Source organism: Oncorhynchus tshawytscha, linkage group LG32, assembly GCF_018296145.1.
Source record: "Oncorhynchus tshawytscha isolate Ot180627B linkage group LG32, Otsh_v2.0, whole genome shotgun sequence".
NCBI lineage: Eukaryota > Metazoa > Chordata > Actinopteri > Salmoniformes > Salmonidae > Oncorhynchus > Oncorhynchus tshawytscha.
The window spans coordinates 118098-141911 of record NC_056460.1 but is presented as its reverse complement, the minus strand read 5'-3'; the positions used below and the strand labels follow the sequence as shown (position 1 = coordinate 141911).

Sequence of the window (23814 nt, the reverse complement as noted above, 5' to 3'; positions counted from 1 at the left end):
GGTAGCGCAGGACAAAATGCAGATTAACCTACATAAGAGGTGGCCTTGACACCAGTGGGGTCATAGACCAACATGAATTATTATTATAATTTGAAGAGGCATGGATGGGCCTTCACACCAAAATAATTTAATTTATATTTCATACATAAAATATTTCAATATATTAATATTCAGCTTTAATGCAATTATGTTTTCTGGGAAACGCCTCAGATGCAAACAATGCACCTTAGGTGAGATTTAACAATGTAATGTTCTGAGAAGTAAGGCCCTAGTCAGGCCCTAGTCAGACCCTAAAAGCTGGCATATTTTTGGTGGTAAACTTTGGAGCAGTGACTTACCTGTGGAGAATCCTGGTCTGAGGGCAGTCCGTTCTGCAGTCCATTCTCTACTCCACTGTGGAGAATATAAAGTAGAAAGGGATAATCAGGAAGCGAGTCAATGAAGATGAGTAAGTGTCCATGAGCTACCTAACAACTTGCCTGTGGCGATTTTCATCGCTAACTTAATTTACTTGAAAGAGCCACAATTGTTTGATGAGTGCACATGTTGGTTCTTTGCCCTAGCACTACAAATATTATTCAAATAATCTAATCTTAATGATGAGTTGATTATTTCAATCAACTGTGTGGTGCTAGGGCAAAAACCTAAACGTTAACCCCCTGGGGTCCCCATGACAGAGTTTGGGAAACACTGAAATACGTAAAAGGAAGCACTTTGTTATTCTACGATTGGAATGAGTCTGGGAGTGGAATGAGTCTGAGTCTTTGAGATAAGTAACATACTACATTAGCTATGATGGCTTTGGGAAACACACCCTTGTCTGTTTCTTTACCAACACCGCTACCAGGGCGGTGGCAGTTACAACATTTCGTCAGCCAGTGATTGTCAAGGAAATAACTGGTCTCACGGTAATTGACCATTCATCTCCTGGGTTTCACACATAGCCTACAAGCTAACAATGCAGACCTTCAGAACATCTACATTTTAAAAAGTATAATAAATCCATGTAATATAGCCTACACCTTCACAATAAATCCATTATTTATTGTAGACAGGTCTAAAGAAGCTTGATACGAAGAAAATGTTGTCCATTTCAGAAGAACAGAATAACATACTCTGATATGTCCTTATGTTAGGTCCTGATCTGGCTATGCCAAATGGCTGTGGGCTACACTAGTTCATTTAACAGACAAGATTTGTTTAGAATTCTGTGACATTATTGTATTTATTTTATAGTATGAAGAACACAATTGAACAAAGCTGAATAAAATCGAAATATTATTTCCAAACGATTTGAGGGAGTGCGCACATTTGGCTATTCTGTATTGAGCGATTAGCAAAGAAATAGGTACTCCTATATGCTTCATTTAGAGTTATTAATGTAACTTTAGTTGTTCTAGAAACGTTGGGCTATATGTTTAATACATTGTAAGGCTGCATGATGCGACTCCAATGATGATTTGAAAACAGTAGCATGAGCTCTGCTTAGTTTTTTTTTGCACAGGCTGTAAACACTTCATTAGTCTTTCATTCACAATTTGACAAGTACTTGATAATGCCTCAATTTCACTGTGGCATCCCATTTGTGGCCGTAAAGCACTCTAAAAAAATCCATGCCTTTTGTGGCCAGTGGCCGGAGTGCTGCGTTTTGCCCTTCTCCCTGAGTGCTGTGTTGTGCCCATCTCCCGGAGTGCTGCGCGCTCCTAAACACCTATCACTCACATGGCTCTCCCTCACATGATCAGGTCTTTCTCACAGGCTACAAGTGAAGACAGACACATCGGAGACGCATCCTAATCCAATTCTGAGGTGCATAATTGAAGATATTGGAAGAACTGTCCACATTTACTTTTCATTAGCCAACAAGATGAGTAGGCCTAACGAGCAGCAAAAGCATTAGCCTTTGTCAATCTACTATCCACATAGTACAAAAGTCGACATATTCTATTCTGTGCGAGAAATAAATATTCCAAACATAGTCTGGGACAGTTGTGGGATGCAATAGATTGCAAATTAATACAACCACTAGCATCAAAACATTATTTTATGCAATTTGGCAGACGCAACAGATCAGAACATTTAGCTTAAAATGTTAATAAACTATTAGGCTATTTCTTCACATTATAAGCACAGCAATGTACACATGGTAGTAGGCTACACGAATGTTCCATTAGCTGGAAAACACCATTATAAAAAAAAACATTATTAAAAAGGTGCATTTTTATGGTGAAATTATCTACCCCAAACTTGAAACTCACACGCTGTTTATGCATGCCAGTTAGGCTCTTAACGCCTTGTAAAGCGGATTAACGTGTTTAATTTTAAGAAGTTATTTGGCCACTTTAATTGTGATACTAACCTTTTCAAAACATATAGGCATATGGGCTAGGCTACATAAGGTGTGTGACTACGATTAGAAAAAAATGCAGTTTCTTATGCTGGGCATGATTCACAAGAGATAATATATCATTCACAAGTGACAGGCTAATATTGTCACCCATCAGACTATTCTTAATTTAATCTTATCTTTACACCTGCAGTTGAAGTCTGAAGTTTACATACACTTAGGTTGGAGTCATTGAAACTTGTTTTTCAATCACTCCACAAATTTCGTGTTAAGTATAGTTTTGGAAAGTCAGTTAGGACATCTACTTTGCGCAGGACACAAGTAATTTTTCCTACAATTGTTTACAGACAGATTATTTCACTAATAATTCACTGTATCACAATTCCACGGGGTCAGAAGTTTACATACACTAAGTTGACTGTGCCTTTAAACAACTCGGAAAATTCCAGAAAATTATGTCATGGCTTTAGAAGCTTCCGTTAGGCTAATTGACATCATTTGAGTCAATTGTCAATTCAAATCTTGGGCCGACCCTCTTCTCTGTATACATCAATGATGTCGCTCTTGCTGCTGGTGATTCTCTGATCCACCTCTACGCAGCTGACACCATTCTGTATACCTCTGGCCCTTCTTTGGACACTGTGGTAACTAACCTCCAGACGAGCTTCAATGCCATACAACTCTCCTTCCGTGGCCTCCAACTGCTCTTAAATGCTAGGAAAACTAAATGCATGCTCTTCAACCGATCGCTGTCAGCACCTGCCCGCCCATCCAGCGTCACTACTCTGGACGGTTCTGACCTAGAATATGTGGACAACAACAAATACCTAGGTGTCTGATTAGACTGTAAACTCTCTTTCCAGAGCCACATTAAGCATCTCCAATCCAAAATGAAATCTAGAATCGGCTCCTATTTCGCAAAAGAAGCATCCTTCACTCATGCTGCCAAACATACCCTCGTAAAACTGACTATCCTACCGATCCTCTATCCGACTATCCTACCAACACTCTACTCAACAAATTGGATGCAGTCTATCACAGTGCCATCCGTTTTGTCACCAAAGCCCCATATACGACCCACCACTGCGACCTGTATGCTCTCGTTGGCTGGCCCTCGCTTCATACTCCTTTCAAACCCACTGGCTCCAGGTCATCTACAAGTCTTTGCTAGGTAAAGCTCCGCCTAATCTCAAATCACTGGTCAGCACCCACCCGCAGCACATGCTCCAGCAGGTGTATTTCACTGGTCACCCCCAAAGCCAATTCCTCCTTTGGCCGCCTTTCCTTCCAGTTCTGCTGCCAATGACTGGAACGAACTGCAAAAATCGCTGAAGCTGGAGACTCATATCTCCCTCACTAACTTCAAGCACCACCTGTCAGAGCAGCTCACAGATCATTTCACCTGTACATAGCCCATCTGTAAATAGCCCATCCAACTACCTCATCCCCATACTGTATTTATTTATTTAGCTCCTTTGCACCCCAGTATCTCTACTTGCACATTCATCTTCTGCACATCTACCACTCCAGTGTTTGTTAATTCCATGTGTAACTCTGTGTTGTTATATATGTCGAACTGCTTTGCTTTATCCTGGCCATGTCGCAGTTGTAAATGAGAACTTTTTCTCAACTAGCCTACCTGGTTAATTAAATAAAGGTGAAATAAAAATATAACAAATTGGAGGTGTACCTGTGGATGTATTTCCAGGCCTACCTTCAAACTCCGTGCCTCTTTGCTTTACATCACGTGAAAATCAAAAGAAATCAGCCAAGATCTCAGACAAAAAAAAATGTAGACCTCCACAAGTCTGGTTCATCCTTGGGAGCAATTTCCAAATGCCTGAAGGTACCACGTTCATCTGTACAAACAATAATATGCAAGCATAAACACCATGGGACCACGCAGCCATCATACAGCTCAGGAGGAGACGCGTTCTGCCTCCTAGAGATGAACGTACTTGGGTGCGAAATGTACAAATCAACAGCAAAGGACCTTGTGAAGATGCTGGAGGAAACAGGTACAAAAGTATCTATATCCACAGTAAAACAAGTCCTATATCGACATATCCAAAACCACCATAAAAAAAGCCAGAGTACGGTTTGCAACTGCACATGGGGACAAAGATTGTACTTTTTGGAGAAATGTCCTCTGGTCTGATGAAACACAAATAGAACTGTTTGATCATAATGACCATCGTTATGTTTCAAGGGAAAAGAGGGAGGCTTACAATCCGAAGAACACCATCCTAACCGTGAAGCACGGGGGTGGCAGCATCATGTTGTGGGGGTGCTTTGCTGCAGGAGGGGCTGGTGCACTTCACAAAATAGATGGCATCATGACGGAGGAAAATGATGTGGATATATTGAAGCAACAATCAGTCAGGAAATTAAAGCTTGGTTGCAAATGTGTCTTCCAAATGGACAATGACCCCAAGCATACTTCCAAAGTTGTGGCAAAATAGGGCTGTCCCGCTAGCGGGACACCTGTCGACAACTTCCGGTGAAATTGGAGGGCGCGCAATTCAATTAAATAATCATAAGAATTATGGATATTAAACATTTTGGTACATACCAGTGTCTTATATCGGTTAAAAGCTTAAGTTTTTGTAATCTAACTGTACTGTCAGATTTACAATAGGCTTTACAGCTAAAGCATGCCATGTGATTGTTTGAGGATGGCGCCCCACATCAACATATTGTTCCACCGGCACAGGCTTCATAAAATCACAAATAGCGATTAAATATTAAATCTTCCTCTGATTTGCAATCCAAATGGTCCCAGCTACAAAATGTAGTGTCGTTTTGTTAGATAAAATCCTTCTTTATATCCCAAAAAGTCTGTTTAGTTGGCGCCATCGATTTGAGTAATCCACTCGTTCAACAAGCAGAGAAAGGAATCCAAAAATCTACCGCTAAACTTTGTTAAAACAAGTCAAAATACATTCTCAGGTAGCCTAAAATGTAATTAAACTATAATATTTCATACGGAAAGAAGTATGTTCAATAGGAAAACGATATTAGCAGATGCGCGTCCTCTTCGTCGCACACGCACAGACTGATTTCCAACTCTGAGCCCCAGTACTAAAACTCGTACTTCTTCCTTGTTTGGGAAGAAACAAGCCTGAAACCTTGAACAAAGACTGTTGACATCTAGTGGAAGCCATAGTAATTGTAATCTGGGAGCTGAATTTGGATATGCCCATATACTTTCCATTGTAAGAGCATGAGCTCTCTAAAAAAAATATTATAATAATCTGGTTGGTTTTTCTTTGGATTTTCTCCTCCCATATTTATTGTGTTATAGTCTCATACATTATTATAAAATTTCTACAAAATTCAAAGTGTTTTATATCCACTGGTACCAATTAGATGCATATCCTGGCTTCTGGGCCTGAGTAACAGGCAGTTTACTTTGTGCACGTCAGTCAGACAGGAAGTGGAGAAAAATAGACCCTAGCCTGAAAAAGTGTTAAGGACAACAAAATCAAGGTATTGGAGTGGCCATCACAAAGCCCTGACCTCAATCCTTTCGAGAATTTGTGGGCAGAACTGAAAAAGTGTGTGAGAGCAAGAGGCCTACAAACCTCAGTAACACCAGCTCTGTCAGGGGGAATGGGCCAGAATTCACCCAACTTATTGTGGGAAGCTTGTGGAAGGCTACCCAAAGCATTTGACCCAAATTAAACAATTTAAAGGCAATGCTACCAAATACTAATTGAGTGTATGTAAGCTTCTGACCCACTGGGAATGTGATGAAATAACTAAAAGCTGAATTCTCTCTTCTATTATTCTGACATTTCACATTCTTAAAATAAAGTGGTGATACTAACTGACCTAAGACAGGGAATTGCTACTAGGATTAAATGTCAGGAATAGTGAAAAACGTAGTTTAAATGTATTTGGCTAAGGTGTATGTAAACGTCTGACTTCACCTGTACTAAATAATATATATGTGTGATTTTTATTAAATATAGAAATTACCATTATCATGCACCTGTCTCGAAACAGGGGCAGCGGGAAAAAATACAAGTCATCTATGCACTTAAATAACGAACGGAGGACGCTTTTCCCTTTGTTCATTTTCATGCCAGCCAGGTAAGCTATACTCCTGTTGTAAAGATAAACAATAAACAAGATAAGCAACAGCCCTAACCACTACACTTACCTCTGCTGTGGTGAGTCCTGCGCCGGTAAAGGCTCCGGCGAAGGGGTTTTTCGCATTCTCTCTTCTTCCTCTTGCTGTCTTCTCACTTCCAATAACTCCAACTGGAAGAACAAGACACAACAGAACCTCAGTCTCATTTTACCACCTTTATCTGAGTAAATTTGGCAATGCCACCTTCAAAGAGTGATGGGTCATACTTCAATTTTAAAGTTTTCTATTTACCTGGGACTTAAAGATGTGAAAAATGGTAGCTAATTTAATTACCTAATGATTACATTGTAGTTTCTTTGGGATTCATTGGAACATGCAAAACATTGTACAAATTATTACCAATTATTTTGAATTCTTTGAACTTATATTATATTACTACTATCAAATTTTTCATGAAATATTGGGTAAATACTGTAATGACATGCAGTTAACACTAGGTGTCAATGTTAGTATGTGAACTTAAATAATTGACTAGCACAAGATAGCTGTTCACTAAACAATGTTTTATGAACATTACAAATGCCCACTGGAATAGAACTGAAAAATTAACTGTCTATGAGTAAGACTAATGTCTAAGAATCCTTTTATCATAAACATTCATGACACGTCACAGAAAAATTGCAAACTGTCAAAACGCTCACCGTAGTCAACCTCTCCAGTGCTGAGAAGCGCTCCTCCCAAGTAGCGGCCGACTTCTCAAAAGCCTCGTGCCTCTTGATCAGTTTCTCCACTTCGTCCACGCTCTGCCCCAACTCCAGGCCAAACAGGTATGGTTCCTGTCCCAGCAGCCACGCCTCTGCCACCCCTGCATCCCTCCCAAACTGGTGAACTTCCAAAACTAGACCATGCAGAGCAAAGAGAAGAAAGTCAACAGGGAAAACATCTGCTTCATCTGATCACTTTTTTATAGACCTAGTCACTGTTGCTTTCTGCTTTAATTTTTTGCTTGTAAGCAGGAATCAAGAGGACAGCATTATGGTCCGATTTGCCAAATGGAGGGCGAGGGAGAGCTTTGTAAACGTGTGTGGAGTAAAGGTGGTCTAGAATTTTTTTCCCTCTGGTTGCACATTTAACATGCTGATAGAAATGAGGTAAAACTGATTTAAGTTTCCCCGCATTAAATTCCCCGGCAACTAGGTATTTAATACATAGATTCCATGCAATGATGTGTATAAACTCTGGATTGGTTTTGCTACGTAATGGCCAATGTGAGGCTTTGAAGCCAATTCTAGGACAAAATTACATGTATTTAAGTATATCTTTGTTATGGGGACAGTAACATTAGTACTCTACCCCAAAAATGTTTTAAGTCATATATTTATATATATATATATTTATTTTTTTCATGTTCAGTTCAAAAAATATATATTTTAAGTAAGCATAAGGTGTCTGTAATAGAATAGACTTGTCAAAAATGAATATAGACATACACATTTTGATTTATATAGCTTCCAAAAAATGTTTTGAAATGGAGGGAGGTAGAGTAGCAAAATGGCTGCTCGGTGGCTTCAAAACAGTGCCCTGTCAGTCATCTAGGGTTAATACATATAATTAATTGCATGTCATAATACATTGACAAATTACATTGAAACAACGTTCATTGAATCAGTTTGGTGCCCAATAGGGCGGGATATGCTCAACTAGTGACAAGATTCCATCCAATAGCATGTGGGAAAGTATGAACAAAAATCCTTACTCAGTCTTAACCACTCCCGTCGGTCCTCCCACTTGTCAATCATGTCTTTCCTCTTGTCCATCAGCTGTAGTAATTTATCTTTGATCTAAACAGAGGACAGAGCAGCAAATTATTATATTTTAACATTGGGTATCATCACAAACAATGCAATACACTAAAACCTGACGAGGCTACGATGCAGTATGGTCATTCCACAAAATGAGTGCCTTTGATATTTTAAGAAATGGTGCCCTTTAATAAATCCGATTTTTATATCAATAAAGACATGCTAAAGTGCGAAGATTCAAAAACTTTCACATCCCTCATTGTACCCTCTGTGACTTCCAGGAACCCACTTCACTCCAACATTTCTCCAGGTTTTCACCATCATTGTAAATCCCCAGTTATTTGTTTTATTGACAAAGCCATTTCTGAAGATGATTATTTATTTAATATGATTAGTGATTCCTTTTAAAAAGGTTAAAAAAACAACAACCTGTCCCTCATTTGAAGGACAACCCTGTTATGTGAACTGAACTCTCGTTTTAATATGGCGAAACTATTCCTTAAAAAAAATACAAATCAAAAGAAACATTGAACATCTGAACAGTCAAATCATACTGTAAAAAGCAGGTGAGATGGATCTACTCTTTTTGGGCATTTTCTGGTGTTTTGTGGTGGGAATCTGAGTGGGTCGACCATAACATGTCAACCATGTTACATATTTTTTATGAAACTTGCATTCAATTGCACCTCCCTGTTGCATATAACAAGCTTCGATTTCCCCCGTCACAAGGGATTTATGGCTGATTTAAGACGAAATAGTCAACCCTGTTCTGGTCAACACTGTTACTTTATTTGGCAGTTAATAGACACTTACTGTTGTAGTTTTTTTCATTTAACCTCTTGAGATGTAAAAATATGTTTTTTTATTAAGTTGAACATGTACTCTATGACAGAATGTTAGAATTAGGTGAAATCAAACGATAATTTTCACCAAGTTACACATCTCAAAAGGCACCCAAGTGGTGAAAAGACCCAGTAACATAGGGCTGTCAAATTAAATTTACCCAAATGGACCATTTCATTGAGAAAGAGCAGTGGTCCTCAAATGGCTCATGGGCTGCCCTGCAGTAGCATAGCATTGGTTTGGCAATGGAACGTACCTCCTCTGATGCATAGTGCTTTCTGGCTAGCAGAGACTTGCCCAACTCAATGCAAGCGGTGAAGCTGTCATTGCGGGCGTCGATCTCAGCCTTGATACCCTGGTGGTTGTTCATCAACAACTCCACAGAGGACACGTCCCTGTGCAGAGAAAGAGAAATATGCATGCACGCAGACAGGCGCGCGCACAGACACACACACAGGCGCGCGCACACACACACACAGGCGCGCACACACACAGGCGCGCACACACACACAGGCGCGCACACACACACACGCGCGCACACACACACACACACACAGGCGCGCGCACACACACACACAGGCGCGCGCACACACACACACAGGCGCGCACACACACACACACAGGCGCACACACACACGCGCACGCACACACACAGGCGCACGCACACACACAGGCGCACGCACACACACACACAGGCACACACACACAGGCGCGCGCACACACACACACACAGGCGCGCACACACACACAGGCGCGCACGCACACACGCACACACACACAGGCGCGCACACACACACACGCAGGCGCGCACGCACACACACGCAGGCGCGCACGCACACACGCAGGCGCACACGCAGGCGCGCACACAGGCGCGCACACAGGCGCACACAGGCGCGCACACAGGCAGGCACACAGGCGGCACACAGGCGCACACGCAGGCAGGCACACAGGCGCACATGCAGGCAGGCACACGCAGGCAGGCACACGCAGGCGCACACGCAGGCGCACACACACAGGCGCACACACACAGGCGCACACACACAGGCGCACACACACAGGCGCACACACAGGCGCACACACAGGCGCACACACAGGCGCACACGCACACACAGGCGCACACGCACACACAGGCGCACACGCACACACAGGCGTACACGCACAGGCGTACACGCACACACAGGCGCACACACAGGCGCACACAGGCGCACGCACACACAGGCGCACACACACACAGGCGCACACACACACAGGCGCACACACACACAGGCGCACACACACACACACAGACACAGGCGCACACACAGGCACACACATCAGGATATCAGTATACAAACCTAAGATTGGAATAGGAATTTCAGTTTACCTCCTGAATTGACTGAATTGAAATGGAACTGACCCCCACCTAGCTAAGTACAATAATAATTTACCTTGGATTCTCCTGGGCTTCGATGAGACGGATGACGTCCTCCATCCACAGCATGAGATCGCGCACCATGCTGAAGAAGTGAAATTTGTCACCGGTGTCCAGGAGGTGGCCTCTGCGGACATCGCAGGACTCCAGCAGGGTATTCCAGACCTCCAGCACCTCGCTCTCCCTCCGCTGGATGTCGTCTGCCTTGTCGCCGGCGTAGGCTGACTGGAGGCGGACGGCATCCTCCTGCAGCTGCCTCACCTGAAGGTCCAAGCACAAGTCGCTTTAATGCATTTTATTCTACAACTACATTACCTTTTGCTGCCTAGTATTTACATGAAATGACAGGCTATATGTAATTAACAGGTTAATAATTACTAGTGATGTGCACCGATATGGAAAATCTATATTGATATTGGTAAAAAAATTAAATAACCAATACCGATATCATAGCGGTTTTATGAATAACATTGTGTGATTGTTATATTTTCTGTTCATTTCCATGGCTTTGTGAAGCTCAGACAACTGCTTTCTTATTGCCTATTGGGATTGCCATCTGGGGGCCAGTTTGAATACAATGGGAAGCCAGTTGGTGACCCATCAGCAGGCAGAGGTCGACCGATTGTGATTTTTCAACGCTGATACCGATACCGATTATTGGGGGGGGAAAGCCGATAACGATTAATTGTCCGATTTAAAAAATATATATTTGCAATAATGACAATTACAACAATACTGAATGAACACTTATTTTAACTTAATATAATACATCAATAAAATCTATTTATCCTCAAGTAAATAATGAAACATTCAATTTGGTTTAAATAATGCAAAAACAAAGTGTTTTATGAAAGCTGGTTGTTCCTTTTATTAACATGAGTCTTCAATATTCCCAGGTAAGAAGTTTTAGGTTGTAGTTATTGTAGGAATTATAGAACAATTTCCCTCTATACCATTTGTATTTCATTAACCTTTGACTATTGGATGTTCTTATAGGCACTTTAGTATTGCCAGTGTAACAGTATAGCTTCCATCCCTCTCCTCGCTCTTCCCTGGGCTGGTATATATAAATAAATATATACCAGCAACACAACAGCCACCATCGAAGCAGCGTTACCCATGCAGAGCAAGGGAAACAACCACCCCAAGGCTCAGAGCGAGTGAAGTTTGAAACGCTATTAGCGCGCGCTAACTAGCTAGCCATTTCACTTTGGTCAAACCAGCCTCATCTCGGGAGTTGATAGGCTTGAAGTCATAAACAGCGCAATGCTTGACGCACAACGAAGAGCTGCTGGCAAAACGCACGAAAGTGCTGTTTGAATGAATGTTTACGTGCCTGATTCTGCCTACCACCGCTCAGTCAGATACTTAGATACTTGTATACTCAGTCAGATTATATGCAACGCAGGACACGCTAGATAATATCTAGTAATATCATCAACCACGTGTAGTTAACTAGTGATTATGATTGATTGTTTTTTATAAGATAAGTTTAATGCTAGCTAGCAACTTACCTTGGCCTTACTGCATTCGCGTAACAGGCAGTCTCCTTGTGGAGTGCAACAAGAGAGAGGCAGGTCGTTATTGCGTCCTAGTTACTAGTTAACTGTAAGGTTGCAAGATTGGATCCCCCGAGCTGACAAGGTGAAAATATGTCATTCTGCCCCTGAACGAGGCAGTTAACCCACTGACTAACTGACTTGCCTAGTTAAAAAAAAGGTATAAAAAAATAAACATATATTTTTTAATCTGCAAATCGGCGGTGCCCAAAAATACAGATTTTCGATTGTAATGAAAACTTGAAATCGGTCCCAATTAATAGGCCATTCCGATGAATCGGTCGACCTCTAATTCAGACCCCTTGACTTTTTCCAAATTTCGTTACAGCCTTATTCTAAAATGGATTCAATACATTTACCTCATCAATCTACACACAATACCTGATAATGACAAAGCAAAAACAGGTTTCTAGAAATGCTTGCAAATTTCTTAAAAACAAAAAGCAGAAACACTTTATTTACATAAGTATTCAGACCCTTTGCTATGAGACTCAAAATTGAGCTCAGGTGCACCCTGTTTCCATTGATCATCCTTGAAATGTTTCTATAACTAGATTGGAATCCACCTGCGGTAAATTCAATTGATGGGACATGATTTGGAAAGGCACACAACTGTCTTTATAAGGTCCCACAGTTGACAGTGCATGTCAGAGCAAAAACCAAGCCATTAGATCAAACACATTTTTCTTAGAGCTCCAAGACAGGATTGTGTCGAGGCACAGATCTGGGGAAGGGTACCAAAAAATGTCTGTAGCATTGAACACAGTGGCCTCCATCATTCTTAAATGGAAGAAGTTTATAACCACCAAGACTCTTCCTAGAGCTGGCCGCCCGGCCAAACTGAGCAATCGGGGGAGAAGAGCCTTGGTCAGGGAGGTGACCAAGAACTCGATGGTCACTCTGACAGAGCTCCAGAGTTCCTCTATGGAGATAGGAGTGCTTCCAGAAGGACAACCATCTCTGCAGCACTCCACCAATCACGCCTTTATGGTAGAGTGGCCAGACGGAAGTCACTCCTCAGTAAAAGGAACATGACAGCCCGTTTGGAGTTTGCCAAAAGGCACCTAAAGACTCCCAGACCATGAGAAACAATATTCTCTGATCTGATGAAAATAAGATTGAACTCTTTTGCCTTAATGCCAAGTGTCACGTCTGGAGGAAACCTGGCACCATCTCCTACAGTGAAGCATGGTGGGTCAGCATCATGCTGTGGGGATGTTTTTCAGTGGCAGGGACTGGGAGACTAGTCAGGATCAAGGGAACGCTGAACGGAGCAAAGTACAGAGAGATCCTTGATGAAAACCTGTTCCAGAGAGTTCAGACTGGGCGAAGGTTCACCTTCCAACAGGACAATAACCCTAAGCACACAACTAAGACAACGCAGGAGTGGCTTCGGGACAAGTCTCTGAATGTCCTTTGAGTGGTCCAGCCAGAGCCCGGACTTGAACCCGATCGAACATCTCTGGAGAGACCTGAAAATAGCTGTGCAGTAATGCTCCCCATCCAACCTGACAGCTTGAGAGGATTTGCAGAGAAGAATTGGAGAAACCCCCTAAATACAGGTGTGCCTAGCCTGCAGCGTCATACCCAAGAAGACTCGAGGCTGTAATCGCTGCCAAAGATGCTTCAACAAAGGACTGAGTCAAGGGTCTGAATACGTATATAAATGTCATATTTCTATTTTCTAAAAACCTGTTTTTGCTTTGTCATTATGGGGCATTGTGTGTAGATTGATGAGGGGAAAAAACTATTTCATCCATTTTAGAATAAGGCTGAAACGTAACAAATGTGGAAAAAGTCAAGGGGTCTGAATACTTTCCGAATGCACTGTATGCTAAGTTGAGAGCCTGTAAGAACAGTCATGTTTCCTCTTTTGCATAATAGTGTAGGTTATCAATATCAATATTACATTGAATTACATTGTTATTGGTGCCCACCACTAATAATAACATGAGATTTCATTTTCCGCAGTGCAGTGATCTGGTGAAGTGAGCTACAGGGAGATATTAGCTATATCTACCTGTGTTCCCAGGGCCTGGATGTCGTGCTCGAAGGTGGTGTGCATCCGCTGCAGTGTCTCCACCGTGTTCTGGTCACGTCCCACCTCCTCGGGAAGCTTCTTGTGTTTGTCCAGGATGCGGCCCAGGATCTCCTTGGCGTCGTGGTAGAACTTGTGTAGCTCGTAAGAGGCGGCCAGGATCTGCGTGCGCGTGTCGATGAGCTCCAGCAGGTCAGCCCAGGCCTCGTTGAGGCCGTCCTTCCACTCAGCCACCGTGGCGGCATCTGCGTGGCCCGCATTAATCAGCTCGTCGGACAGGTGGTTGACGGCATCCACACGCTCCTGGCCGATGTTGCCTGTGTCACAGGAAAACTCCCGGAAGCGCTCCTGGAGCATCTGTGGATGGATAGATGGATGGAGAGGAGGAGAATGAGGACCTTTAACACAAATATACATTGTACTGCCCTGCCTTACCTACTAAAAAGTAATGGTGGTATCAAATGGGCAGTACTGAAATCAGTCTATGGCCGTGTTACAGACTGTTTGCAAAGCAGTCACACACCAAAGCACACAACACCTGGATAAGTGTCAGCCATATCAATATGATATCCAACTGCAATGCAGCATTCAATTATTGGTACTTTAATACAATCATACATTGTGCAATGTGCTGCTTTGCAGATGGTCTGGAATACAGACTGTGTTTTCCTCCCTGACAGCACCAGGAGTGAAAGGGTAGGGTTTGAAGTCAGGTGACGTACAGTGACATGCTCGTAGTCCTGTCCCAGCTCGTGAGATCCGGCCACCACCTCCCGCTCGGCAATCCACTGCTCCAAGTCGTCAACCTCGCGGTTGAGCTGGAACAGGCGGAACCTCTCATCCAGTTTGCCCCGCCTCTCCTCAGACAGGTCCTTCATGCCGGCATAGAGCTTGTCCACCTGAGACTGACGCATGCCTATCCTCTCACTGCCCACACAAACAGAAATCAAGACTTCAATGATCAGTGGATGGGTTTAACAAGAGTCATCTTTTTTGTTTTTGCAAAAAAACATATTCTTGTTCCAGCCCAATACGAACACCCCTGATCAAACTAATAAAAGGGTCATGGTCTGCAATCAAGGCTTTCGTTAGTGAAATCAGGTCTGTTAGGGTTCAGATGAAACAAAAATATGCATACACACCACACTCTGGTCTACTGAATGCTCCACTCATAGAAATACGTTTTCTAGATCGGACATTCATATTCAAGTCAACGTTCCTTGACGGGTGGCAATAATAAGTGACATTCTACTTCAATGGCTTCACTCTGGGCTCTCTCACTGACCTCTCTGTATGTCCTGCAGCTGTCAGGCCTCTGCTGGTCATGGAGAGCTGATGGACTGTCTCAGCATAGTCCTCCACCGATTGTTCCACAATCTGGTGCTTCTTCAGCATGGCTACAGAGCTCTGCTCATCCTAAGAGGGAAATACACTTGTTTTTAGCGCTTTGGGAATTCTAAGTTAGTAGCAACATTATCAATACACACACACACACTATTCCTCACAATAGGGCACACCCATGACAAAAATATTATTTGTACAGCACCAAAACACTGTCAATAACACACTAGTACCTTGGCTTTCTCCTCAGACATCATGTACAACTCCTGCTCGCTCATCCAGGCCTCTGCCTCGGCAGCATCAAAGTAGTACTTCTGGGCGTTGTGGGACTGCTCCAGTCGGGCGTGACGCTTCTCTGTCTCCTCAATCATCAGACCCCACAGCTGTTGCAGGTCGGCCAGGTGCTGGCGGATGGCCTCCACGGCAAGGCTGTCCTCCATCAGCAGGCTCTCGCTCCGCTCGAAAATGTCGTCGAAGCGGGGCTGGTGACCCTGGATCTCCTTCTGCAAGGTCTGAGAAGGGGACACAATACTTTTATTGCACATTTCCATGGAAATTAATTTTGTAATGTCAGCAATACATTAAAATACTAGATACACAAAACCAAGAGCACAATACAGTAGATACACTTCAAGTAAGTAAGTAAGCTATGCCTGAACGGCTCAATGGCAGGAGCCCTATTTCTGTACTGTACACCCCCTGGAGAAGACACCAATCTACCCTATATCTCAATTAAAACTCAATAAGACAGTGATACTCTTTGCTATGTATGATATCATTCAATATATTTGTTTAAATATCTTGCTAGGAATATGATAACAGATCTAGGCAGGCACTATCCAGCCACCTTATTACCAAAACGATCAGCCTCATTGCTTTTAAAAGTTTTGTTGATGCGAGTGGCTGTATTAGGTTGGGATCTATCGCATCCCACAACTCTCCCAGAGTATGTTTGGAATATTTCTTTATTGCACAGAAGGACAAGTTGACCAATAGAATAGGTCAACTTTTGTACTATGGGGGATAGTAGATTGACATAGGCTTATGCTTTTGCTATTCGTTAAGCCTACTCATCTTGTTGGCTGACAAAAAGCAGGCTAAATGTGGACATATTCAATATGCACCTCGGAATTCACAGTTGTGTCACCGATGTGTCTGTCTTCATTCACTTGTAGCCTACTTCTTGCCTGAGAAAGACCCAATCACGTGATGGGCATTGGCTACATCTGAGAGACCCATGTGAGTGAGAGGTGCTACAGAGCACGGCAGCTGGGAGAATGGAATTATAAATCGCCTATTATATTCAGCCCAAGGGCACAACTGCTACTTTTTCAATTGTATTCCTCATACTGTAAAATAATGTCACGGAATTTTAAGTAAATCTTGTCTGCTAAATTAACTAGTGTAGCCCACAGCCATATGGCATAGCCATATCAGGGCCTAACATAAGGACAACGGAGCGTATGCTATTCTGTTCTTCTGAAATAGACTACATTTTCTTTATATCATGTTTCTTTAGACATGTCTAAAATACATAATGGATTTATATTAAATGGATTTATTAGACTTTTTAAAATGTAGATGTTCCAAAGGTCTGCATCAGTGGCTTGTAGGATATGCCTGGAAGCCAGGAGATGCTAAACGTGTTTATGCTAATTACCAGGCAATTACCAGTGAGAACAGCAGTTATTTGCTTGACAATCACTGACTGACAAAATTTCATGAACAACACAGCCCTAAACACTGACACTAACAATTACAATTTTGCTTATAAGTAAGTGCATAAACGTATTCAAAACAATAGACTGGTGCTTATTTTGGTTCTAAGTGTGACTTCCTTGTAAAGTGACATTGTCACGATCGTTGTAATAACATTCAGACCAAAGCGCAGCGTGATATGGGTTCCACATATATATTGAAGTGAAACGCACAAAACAATAAAGAACAATCTAAATGTGAGGTCAATGAAGTGCTCACAGGCAACTACACATAAACAAGATCCCACCAAAACACAGTGGGGAAATGGCTGCCTAAATATTATCCCCAATCAGAGACAACAATAAACAGCTGCCTCTGATTGCGAACCATACCAGGCCAACATAGAAATGAACAACCTAGATTACCCACCCTAGTGACACCCCAACCTAACCAAAATAGAGAATAAAAAAAAGCTCTCTATGGTCAGGGCGTGACAGACATGTTCAGTACATGAGAAAAATACACATACCTGATTTTTCTTGATAAGCAGTTGAACGGTCTGTAGGTTGTGACCATGCTCTGTGGAGGTTGCAATTGGCATCCTCTCTTTGACCCAAAGCTAAAATGGACAAGCCAAATAGATTATTAAGTGCATTGAATGAAAATACCAGAACAAATAAAGCCTCAGTAGGAACATGTGCATGCATGCGCACACACAAGCGTTTGTTTTACTATCCTTGTGGAGACCAAACAATTGATTCCCATTCAAAATCCTATTTTCCCTAACCTAACCTTAACCTAAAATAAATGCCTTAAACTAGATGCCCTACATACTGGTCTTGACGAGAACAAAGAAAAATGTTGAGGAAGATTCCTGTACCGTTCAACCAATCCAGTAAATGTGGAGGAGTTAAGATGGAGTGTCGCCTTGTTAACGTCCCAAAGTTGTGTCACAGGCTCTCTTTACATTTCCCCTGAAAACCAAAAGGTCTCCACTTGTCTGAATTTACCTTGTTTTACTATCGGGAAACCAAAAAAACCAAACAAACAAACACACACAGTACACCCCCAGGAGGCAGCTCGATCAACTATCAACTCACTATCTCATCCTCCACGTCACGGTTGAACTGGTGGATCTCACGGGAGGCCACCAGGAAGTTCTTTCTCTTCCTCAGTGGGTCGAGCAGCTCTTTGAACTTGTGCTCCACCATCTGTCTCTGGCAATCCACCTCCTCTGTGACATTCCCTTCCTGGCTGAGGACCAGTGCCTGGCTCCGCAGCTCCACCACCTCCCTCTGACGGACCTCCACCTGGTTCTCCAATATCTAGGGGCCACCAGGGAGAGGGAGGAGAACATTTTGAACACTATGTTTCCCCTAGATTATGTTCCTGGCGGGGCCCAGGCCACTAAGTCAACATCCATGGTTTCTTATCCAAGATTTTCAGATCAGATCAGATCAGCCATACATTTTTTATTGCTAAAAACCAATTAAAGCCAACTTATTTAAATTATTATTAGTATTAGTATTAGTTATTAATGCCAACATGATTTATCAATTTGATTACAACGACGCATGCTTCACCATGTACAGTACCTGCTGCTTTTTGAGCAGGATATTGACGCTGGTCAGGTCTTTGCCATAGTCATCAGATTGAATCTGTCCCTCCAGGCCACCCAGCCACTTGTCCAAGTCAGCACAGCTCTGTGTGAACAGCTCGGTCTTGTTGGCATCAAACAGGCACTGGGCTTTGGTCTGGGTGGTAGACTCCAACACTTCCCACATCTTCTGGAGGGCTGAGAGCTTCTCCTTGACCACCGACTCTGTCTCAGGCTTCTCTAACACCAGCTGCATCCCATCCTGGAGAGGAAAGACTTAGAATCATCGTTATTTCCCAAGTACTTTTACAAGTACCAGGAATTGGACCTAGTGATGTGGTGCTGCCATGCCTTACAGTAACAAAATATACAGTATAAAATAGAAAAGGTTCAAGTTTATGGATAATCTTTGCGTTTCTGCAGTTGTTGAAACACATTTTATGGTCGTGAAACACATTTAGTGCGGTGGGCAGGTACAGTCAGTTAGTTATGGTGGGGTAACCCCATGAATTTTGGAGTGGGTATAATATGGCAGTTAGTGAGTATAGGGTAGTCATAATCAGTTGGGGAGTTATAGTGGGTACATACACTCAATAGACAGTTTATTAGGTACACCCATCTAGTACCGGGTTGGACCCCCCTTTGCCTCCTGAACAGCCTGAATTCTTCAGGGCATTCAATAAGGTGTCAGAAACATTCCACAGGGATGTTGTTCCATGCCGACATCACGCAGTTGCTGCAGATTGGAAGGTGGTACATTCATGCTGCGAATAGCCCGTTCCGTCTCATCCCAAAGGTACTCTATTGGGGTGGGGTCTGGGGACTGCGCAGGCCACTCAAGCGAACTGAACTCGCTGTCATATTCCAAGCAATGTTCTTCCACTCCTCAATTGTACAGTGTTGGTCATCTCGTGTCCACTGGAGCCACTTCGTCTTGTTTTTAGCTGATAGGAGTGGAACCCGGTGTGGTCGTCTGCTGCAATAGCCCATCCGTGACAAGGATCAACGAGTTGTGAGTTCCGAGATGCCGTTCTGCACACCACTGTTGTACTGCGCCGTTATTTGTCTGTTTGTGCCCCAACTGTTAGCTTGCACGATTCTGGCCATTCTCCTTTGACCTCTCTCATTAACAAGCTATTTTCGCTATACAAGCTATCCATTTTCGTGAATGGGGTGGTGTACCTAATAAGAAGTGAGTTGAATATTTTACATAAAGTAATGCTAAAGGAAATTGTGACAGTAAGTGTGGGGTTCTTGATGTGGCATCTATGGTTCTTCAGAATTCTTAAAGGTTCTTGAAACGTAATGAAGCCTGCAGATGTGTCCCTTTCATAGCACACAGAAAATTGGCCAGTGTTTATTTTTCAGTGTAACATTTTTAGTGTTGACACTGTAAAGAGTTAAATTAACACTCAGTGGTATAAAATAACCCCACTGTTGGTGTTAATAACCAGAGTTGAAAAAACCCACAGTTATCATTATCATATTTCCCAGCATGCTCTACTGCAGGTCGATTTTTTAAATTGTTTGTTTCAATATCAATTTTTTTGCATGTACATTGATTAATTAATCGTATGCTACTCAGAAATAAATAACATACATTTTCTAAACTATTCAAATCTGTTACTTGGACTTATTGTACCAGTTACTGAAATTTTTGTTCAATTCTAGATGTTTAAGGTAGTCTCATACCTTAGTCTTCCCAACCTTGGAAGTCATTCTGAATGCAGGTTGCGGGTGAATAAAAATTCTAAATGTTGGATATCCCCACTCCAATACACATCACATTACACATCACTTTGCAAGCCAGCATAATGTGGCTTGCAGGTGTGATGTGGCCTGTAAACTATGAGTTTCAGGCCACTGTATAAGGCTAAAACTAGGCCCTCAAAAGAAGGACTTATGAAATATGTATTTTATTCTTAAAATAATGTAATTTTAATGACAACATACACTTAAGACTACTTAAAAGTCTAGATAACTGATCACGCTAATGTCATGTAATTGGAGGCACTTATTATTAACTTGTGTTCATTCATCTAATACCCAATGCAAAATCATCAAGACAGAGTGAATCTTATTTTGGTTTTGCTAACCTTCTCAATTTTGTCCAGCCACTCCTTGTTGGACTGCAGCTCGGCCATGAAGGCCTGATGCTTGAGCCATTTGCTGTGGAGGTTCCTGGCCTCGTCGTACGACATGTCCTGGGCCGTGAGCATCTTCTCATTGATCCACAGGGACAGCTGCACACACACACACACACACACACAGGTAGGTAGGTCATTGTATTTGACTGCCTTAGACTGTGAAAGCAGTCTGTCACTATACTTACATGCACTGTTTTATATTTAATACATAGCGTGGCAATGTATGCATTCATAGTATCGGGACTTATACCAATGTTAGACTGTATGAACAATTTCTCACATCCAGATTAAGCATATTCCTGGAATAATAAGCACTTTCAATGGAGAATCTCTATTGAAAGTGCTTTTTAGTTCAGGAGTAGGCTTAATCTGGGTCCGGGAAAGACATGTTGGGCAGCAGACCTCCTGGGAATCCTGTAGGAACTTCTGAAGGTCCCGGTTATCCTTCAGCCTCATCAGTAGCTCCAGAGCAGCCTTGCGGTTCTTCTTATGTCTGTGCAAATGTTGGGTAAACAGATTTGATCATGGATAATAGATCCCATGTTTATTGTGACTACCACAAACAAGCTCCCAGTTGTGTGTACCATATATAGTATATCACAAAAGTGAGTCCACCCCTCACATTTTTGTAAATATTTGAGTATATCTTTTCATGTGACAACACTGAATAAATGACACTTTGCTACAATGTTAAGTAGTGAGTGTGCAGCTTGTATAACAGTGTAAATTTACTGTCCCCTCAAAATAACAACACACAGCCATTAATGTCTAAACCGCTGGCAACAAAAGTGAGTACTACCCTAAGTGAAAATGTCCAAATTGGGCCCAATTAGCCATTTTCCCTCCCCGGTGTCATGTGACTCATGAGTGTTACAAGGTCTCAGGTGTGAATAGGGAGCAGATGTGTTAAATTTGGTGTCATCGCTCTCACAATCCCTCATACTGACTGGTCACTAGAAGTTCAACATGGCACCTCATGGCAAAGAACTCTCTGAGGATCTGAAAAAAAGAATTGTTGCTCTACATAAAGATGGCCTGGGCTATAAGAAGATTGCCAAGACCCTGAAACTGAGCTGCAGCACGCGTGCCAAGACCATACAGCGGTTTAACTGGACAGGTTCCACTCAGCACAGGCCTCACCATTGTAGACCAAAGAAGTTGAGTGCACGTGCTCAGCGTCACATCCAGAGGTTGTCTTTGGGAAATAGACGTATGAGTGCTGCCAGCATTGCTGCAGAGGTTGAAGGGGTGGGGGTTCAGCCTGTCAGACTCAGACCATACGTCGTACACTGCATCAAATTGGTCTGCATGGCTGTCGTCCCAGAAGGAAGCCTCTTCTAAAGATGATGCACAAGAAAGCCCGCAAACAGTTTTTTGAAGACAAGCAGACTAAGGACATGGATTACTGATGAGACCAAGATAAACTTATTTGGTGCAGATGGTGTCAAGCGTGTGTGGCGGCAACCAGGTGAGGAGTACAAAGGATCAGCAGAGCATGATCCCCTCGCTTCGGAGACTGGGCCGCAGGGCAGTATTCCAACATGATAACAACCCCAAACACACCTCCAAGATGACCACTGCCTTGCTAAAGAAGCTGAGGGTAAAGGTGATGGACTGGCCAAGCATGTCTCCAGAATTAAACCCTATTGAGCATCTGTTGGGCATCCTCAAACGGAAGGTGGAGGAGTGCAAGGTCTCTAACATCCACCAGCTCTGTGATGTCGTCATGGAGGAGTGGAAGAGGACTCCAGTGGCAACCTGTGAAGCTCAGGTGAACTCCATGCCCAAGAGGGTTAAGGCAGTGCTGGAAAATGGTGGCCACACAAAATATTGACACTTTGGGCCCAATTTGGACATTTTCACTTAGGGGTGTACTCACTTTTGTTGCCAGCGGTTTAGACATTAATGGCTGTGTTATTTTGAGTTATTTTGAGGGGACAGCAAATTTACACTGTTATACAAGCTGTACACTCACTACTTTACATTGTAGCAATGTGTAATTTCTTCAGTGTTGTCACATGAAAAGATATACTCAAATATTTACAAAAATGTGAGGGGTTTACTCACTTTTGTGATATACTGTATACAGTTGAAGTCGTAAGTTTACATACACCTTAGTCAAATACATTTAAACTCAGTTTTTCACAATTCCTGACATTTAATCCTAGTAAAAATTCCTGGTTTTAGGTCAGTTAGGATTACCACTTTATTTTAAGAATATGAAATGTCAGAATAATAGAGTGATTTACTTAATGTTTTATTTATTTCATCACATTCCTAGTGGGTCATAAGTTTACATACACTCCATTAACATTTGGTAGCATTGCCTTTAAATTGTTTAACTTGGGTAAAACATTTTGGGTAGCCTTCCACAAGCTTCCCACAATAAGTTGGGTGAATGTTAGCCCATTCCTCCTGACAGAGCTGGTTTAACTGAGTCAGGTTTGTAGGCCTCCTTGCTCGCACACGCTTTTTTGTCGCAAATATTTTTTTTACATCACGATACACAATACCAAGTAAATGCAAAGATCAATATCAAGTGTTGTACTGGCATTTGTGGTAGCTGTAAACCTAATAACTGGGTGGTCATATATCTAACCATTGGTTGTATTCTGGGTAGTCATTTTCGCAGTAAAGCTGTGCAGGTAGCCTACTGGTTAAGCGTTTTGAGCGAGTAACTGAAAGGTTGCTGGTTTGAATCCCCAAGGTGGAAAAATCTGCTGCTCCGCCCTTGAGCAAGACAATTAACCCGGGCGCTGAGGATGTCGATTAAGGCAGCCCCCCGCACCTCTCTGATTCAGAGTGGTTGGGTTAAATACGGAAAACACATTTTAGATGAATGCATTCAGTTGTGCAACTGACTAGGTATCCCATTTCCAGGAGATTGCTTTATCATATTAATGTGGTTCCTGGGGCATTAAATACTCCAACAGGT

At 42.5% G+C, this 23814-nt stretch overlaps 1 protein-coding gene across 4 annotated transcripts in view; it reads right to left on the bottom strand.

Moving 5' to 3' along the window:
* Positions 1 to 23814, bottom strand: part of LOC112247802 (spectrin beta chain, non-erythrocytic 1) — a 112180-nt gene that overhangs the window by 5770 nt on the left and 82596 nt on the right. For all 4 annotated transcript variants that reach the window (XM_024416630.2, XM_024416628.2, XM_042310622.1 and 1 more), the window contains 15 exons: positions 21282 to 21372; positions 20829 to 20975; positions 18731 to 18994; positions 18236 to 18460; positions 17665 to 17754; positions 15671 to 15949; positions 15382 to 15512; positions 14819 to 15023; positions 14079 to 14453; positions 10516 to 10760; positions 9345 to 9483; positions 8200 to 8284; positions 7145 to 7341; positions 6513 to 6613; positions 339 to 393 (listed from right to left, as the gene is read on the bottom strand). In XM_024416630.2, the coding sequence (XP_024272398.1) occupies positions 339 to 393; positions 6513 to 6613; positions 7145 to 7341; positions 8200 to 8284; positions 9345 to 9483; positions 10516 to 10760; positions 14079 to 14453; positions 14819 to 15023; positions 15382 to 15512; positions 15671 to 15949; positions 17665 to 17754; positions 18236 to 18460; positions 18731 to 18994; positions 20829 to 20975; positions 21282 to 21372 (2629 nt within the window). The remainder of the gene's footprint in view (positions 1 to 338; positions 394 to 6512; positions 6614 to 7144; positions 7342 to 8199; positions 8285 to 9344; positions 9484 to 10515; positions 10761 to 14078; positions 14454 to 14818; positions 15024 to 15381; positions 15513 to 15670; positions 15950 to 17664; positions 17755 to 18235; positions 18461 to 18730; positions 18995 to 20828; positions 20976 to 21281; positions 21373 to 23814) is intronic.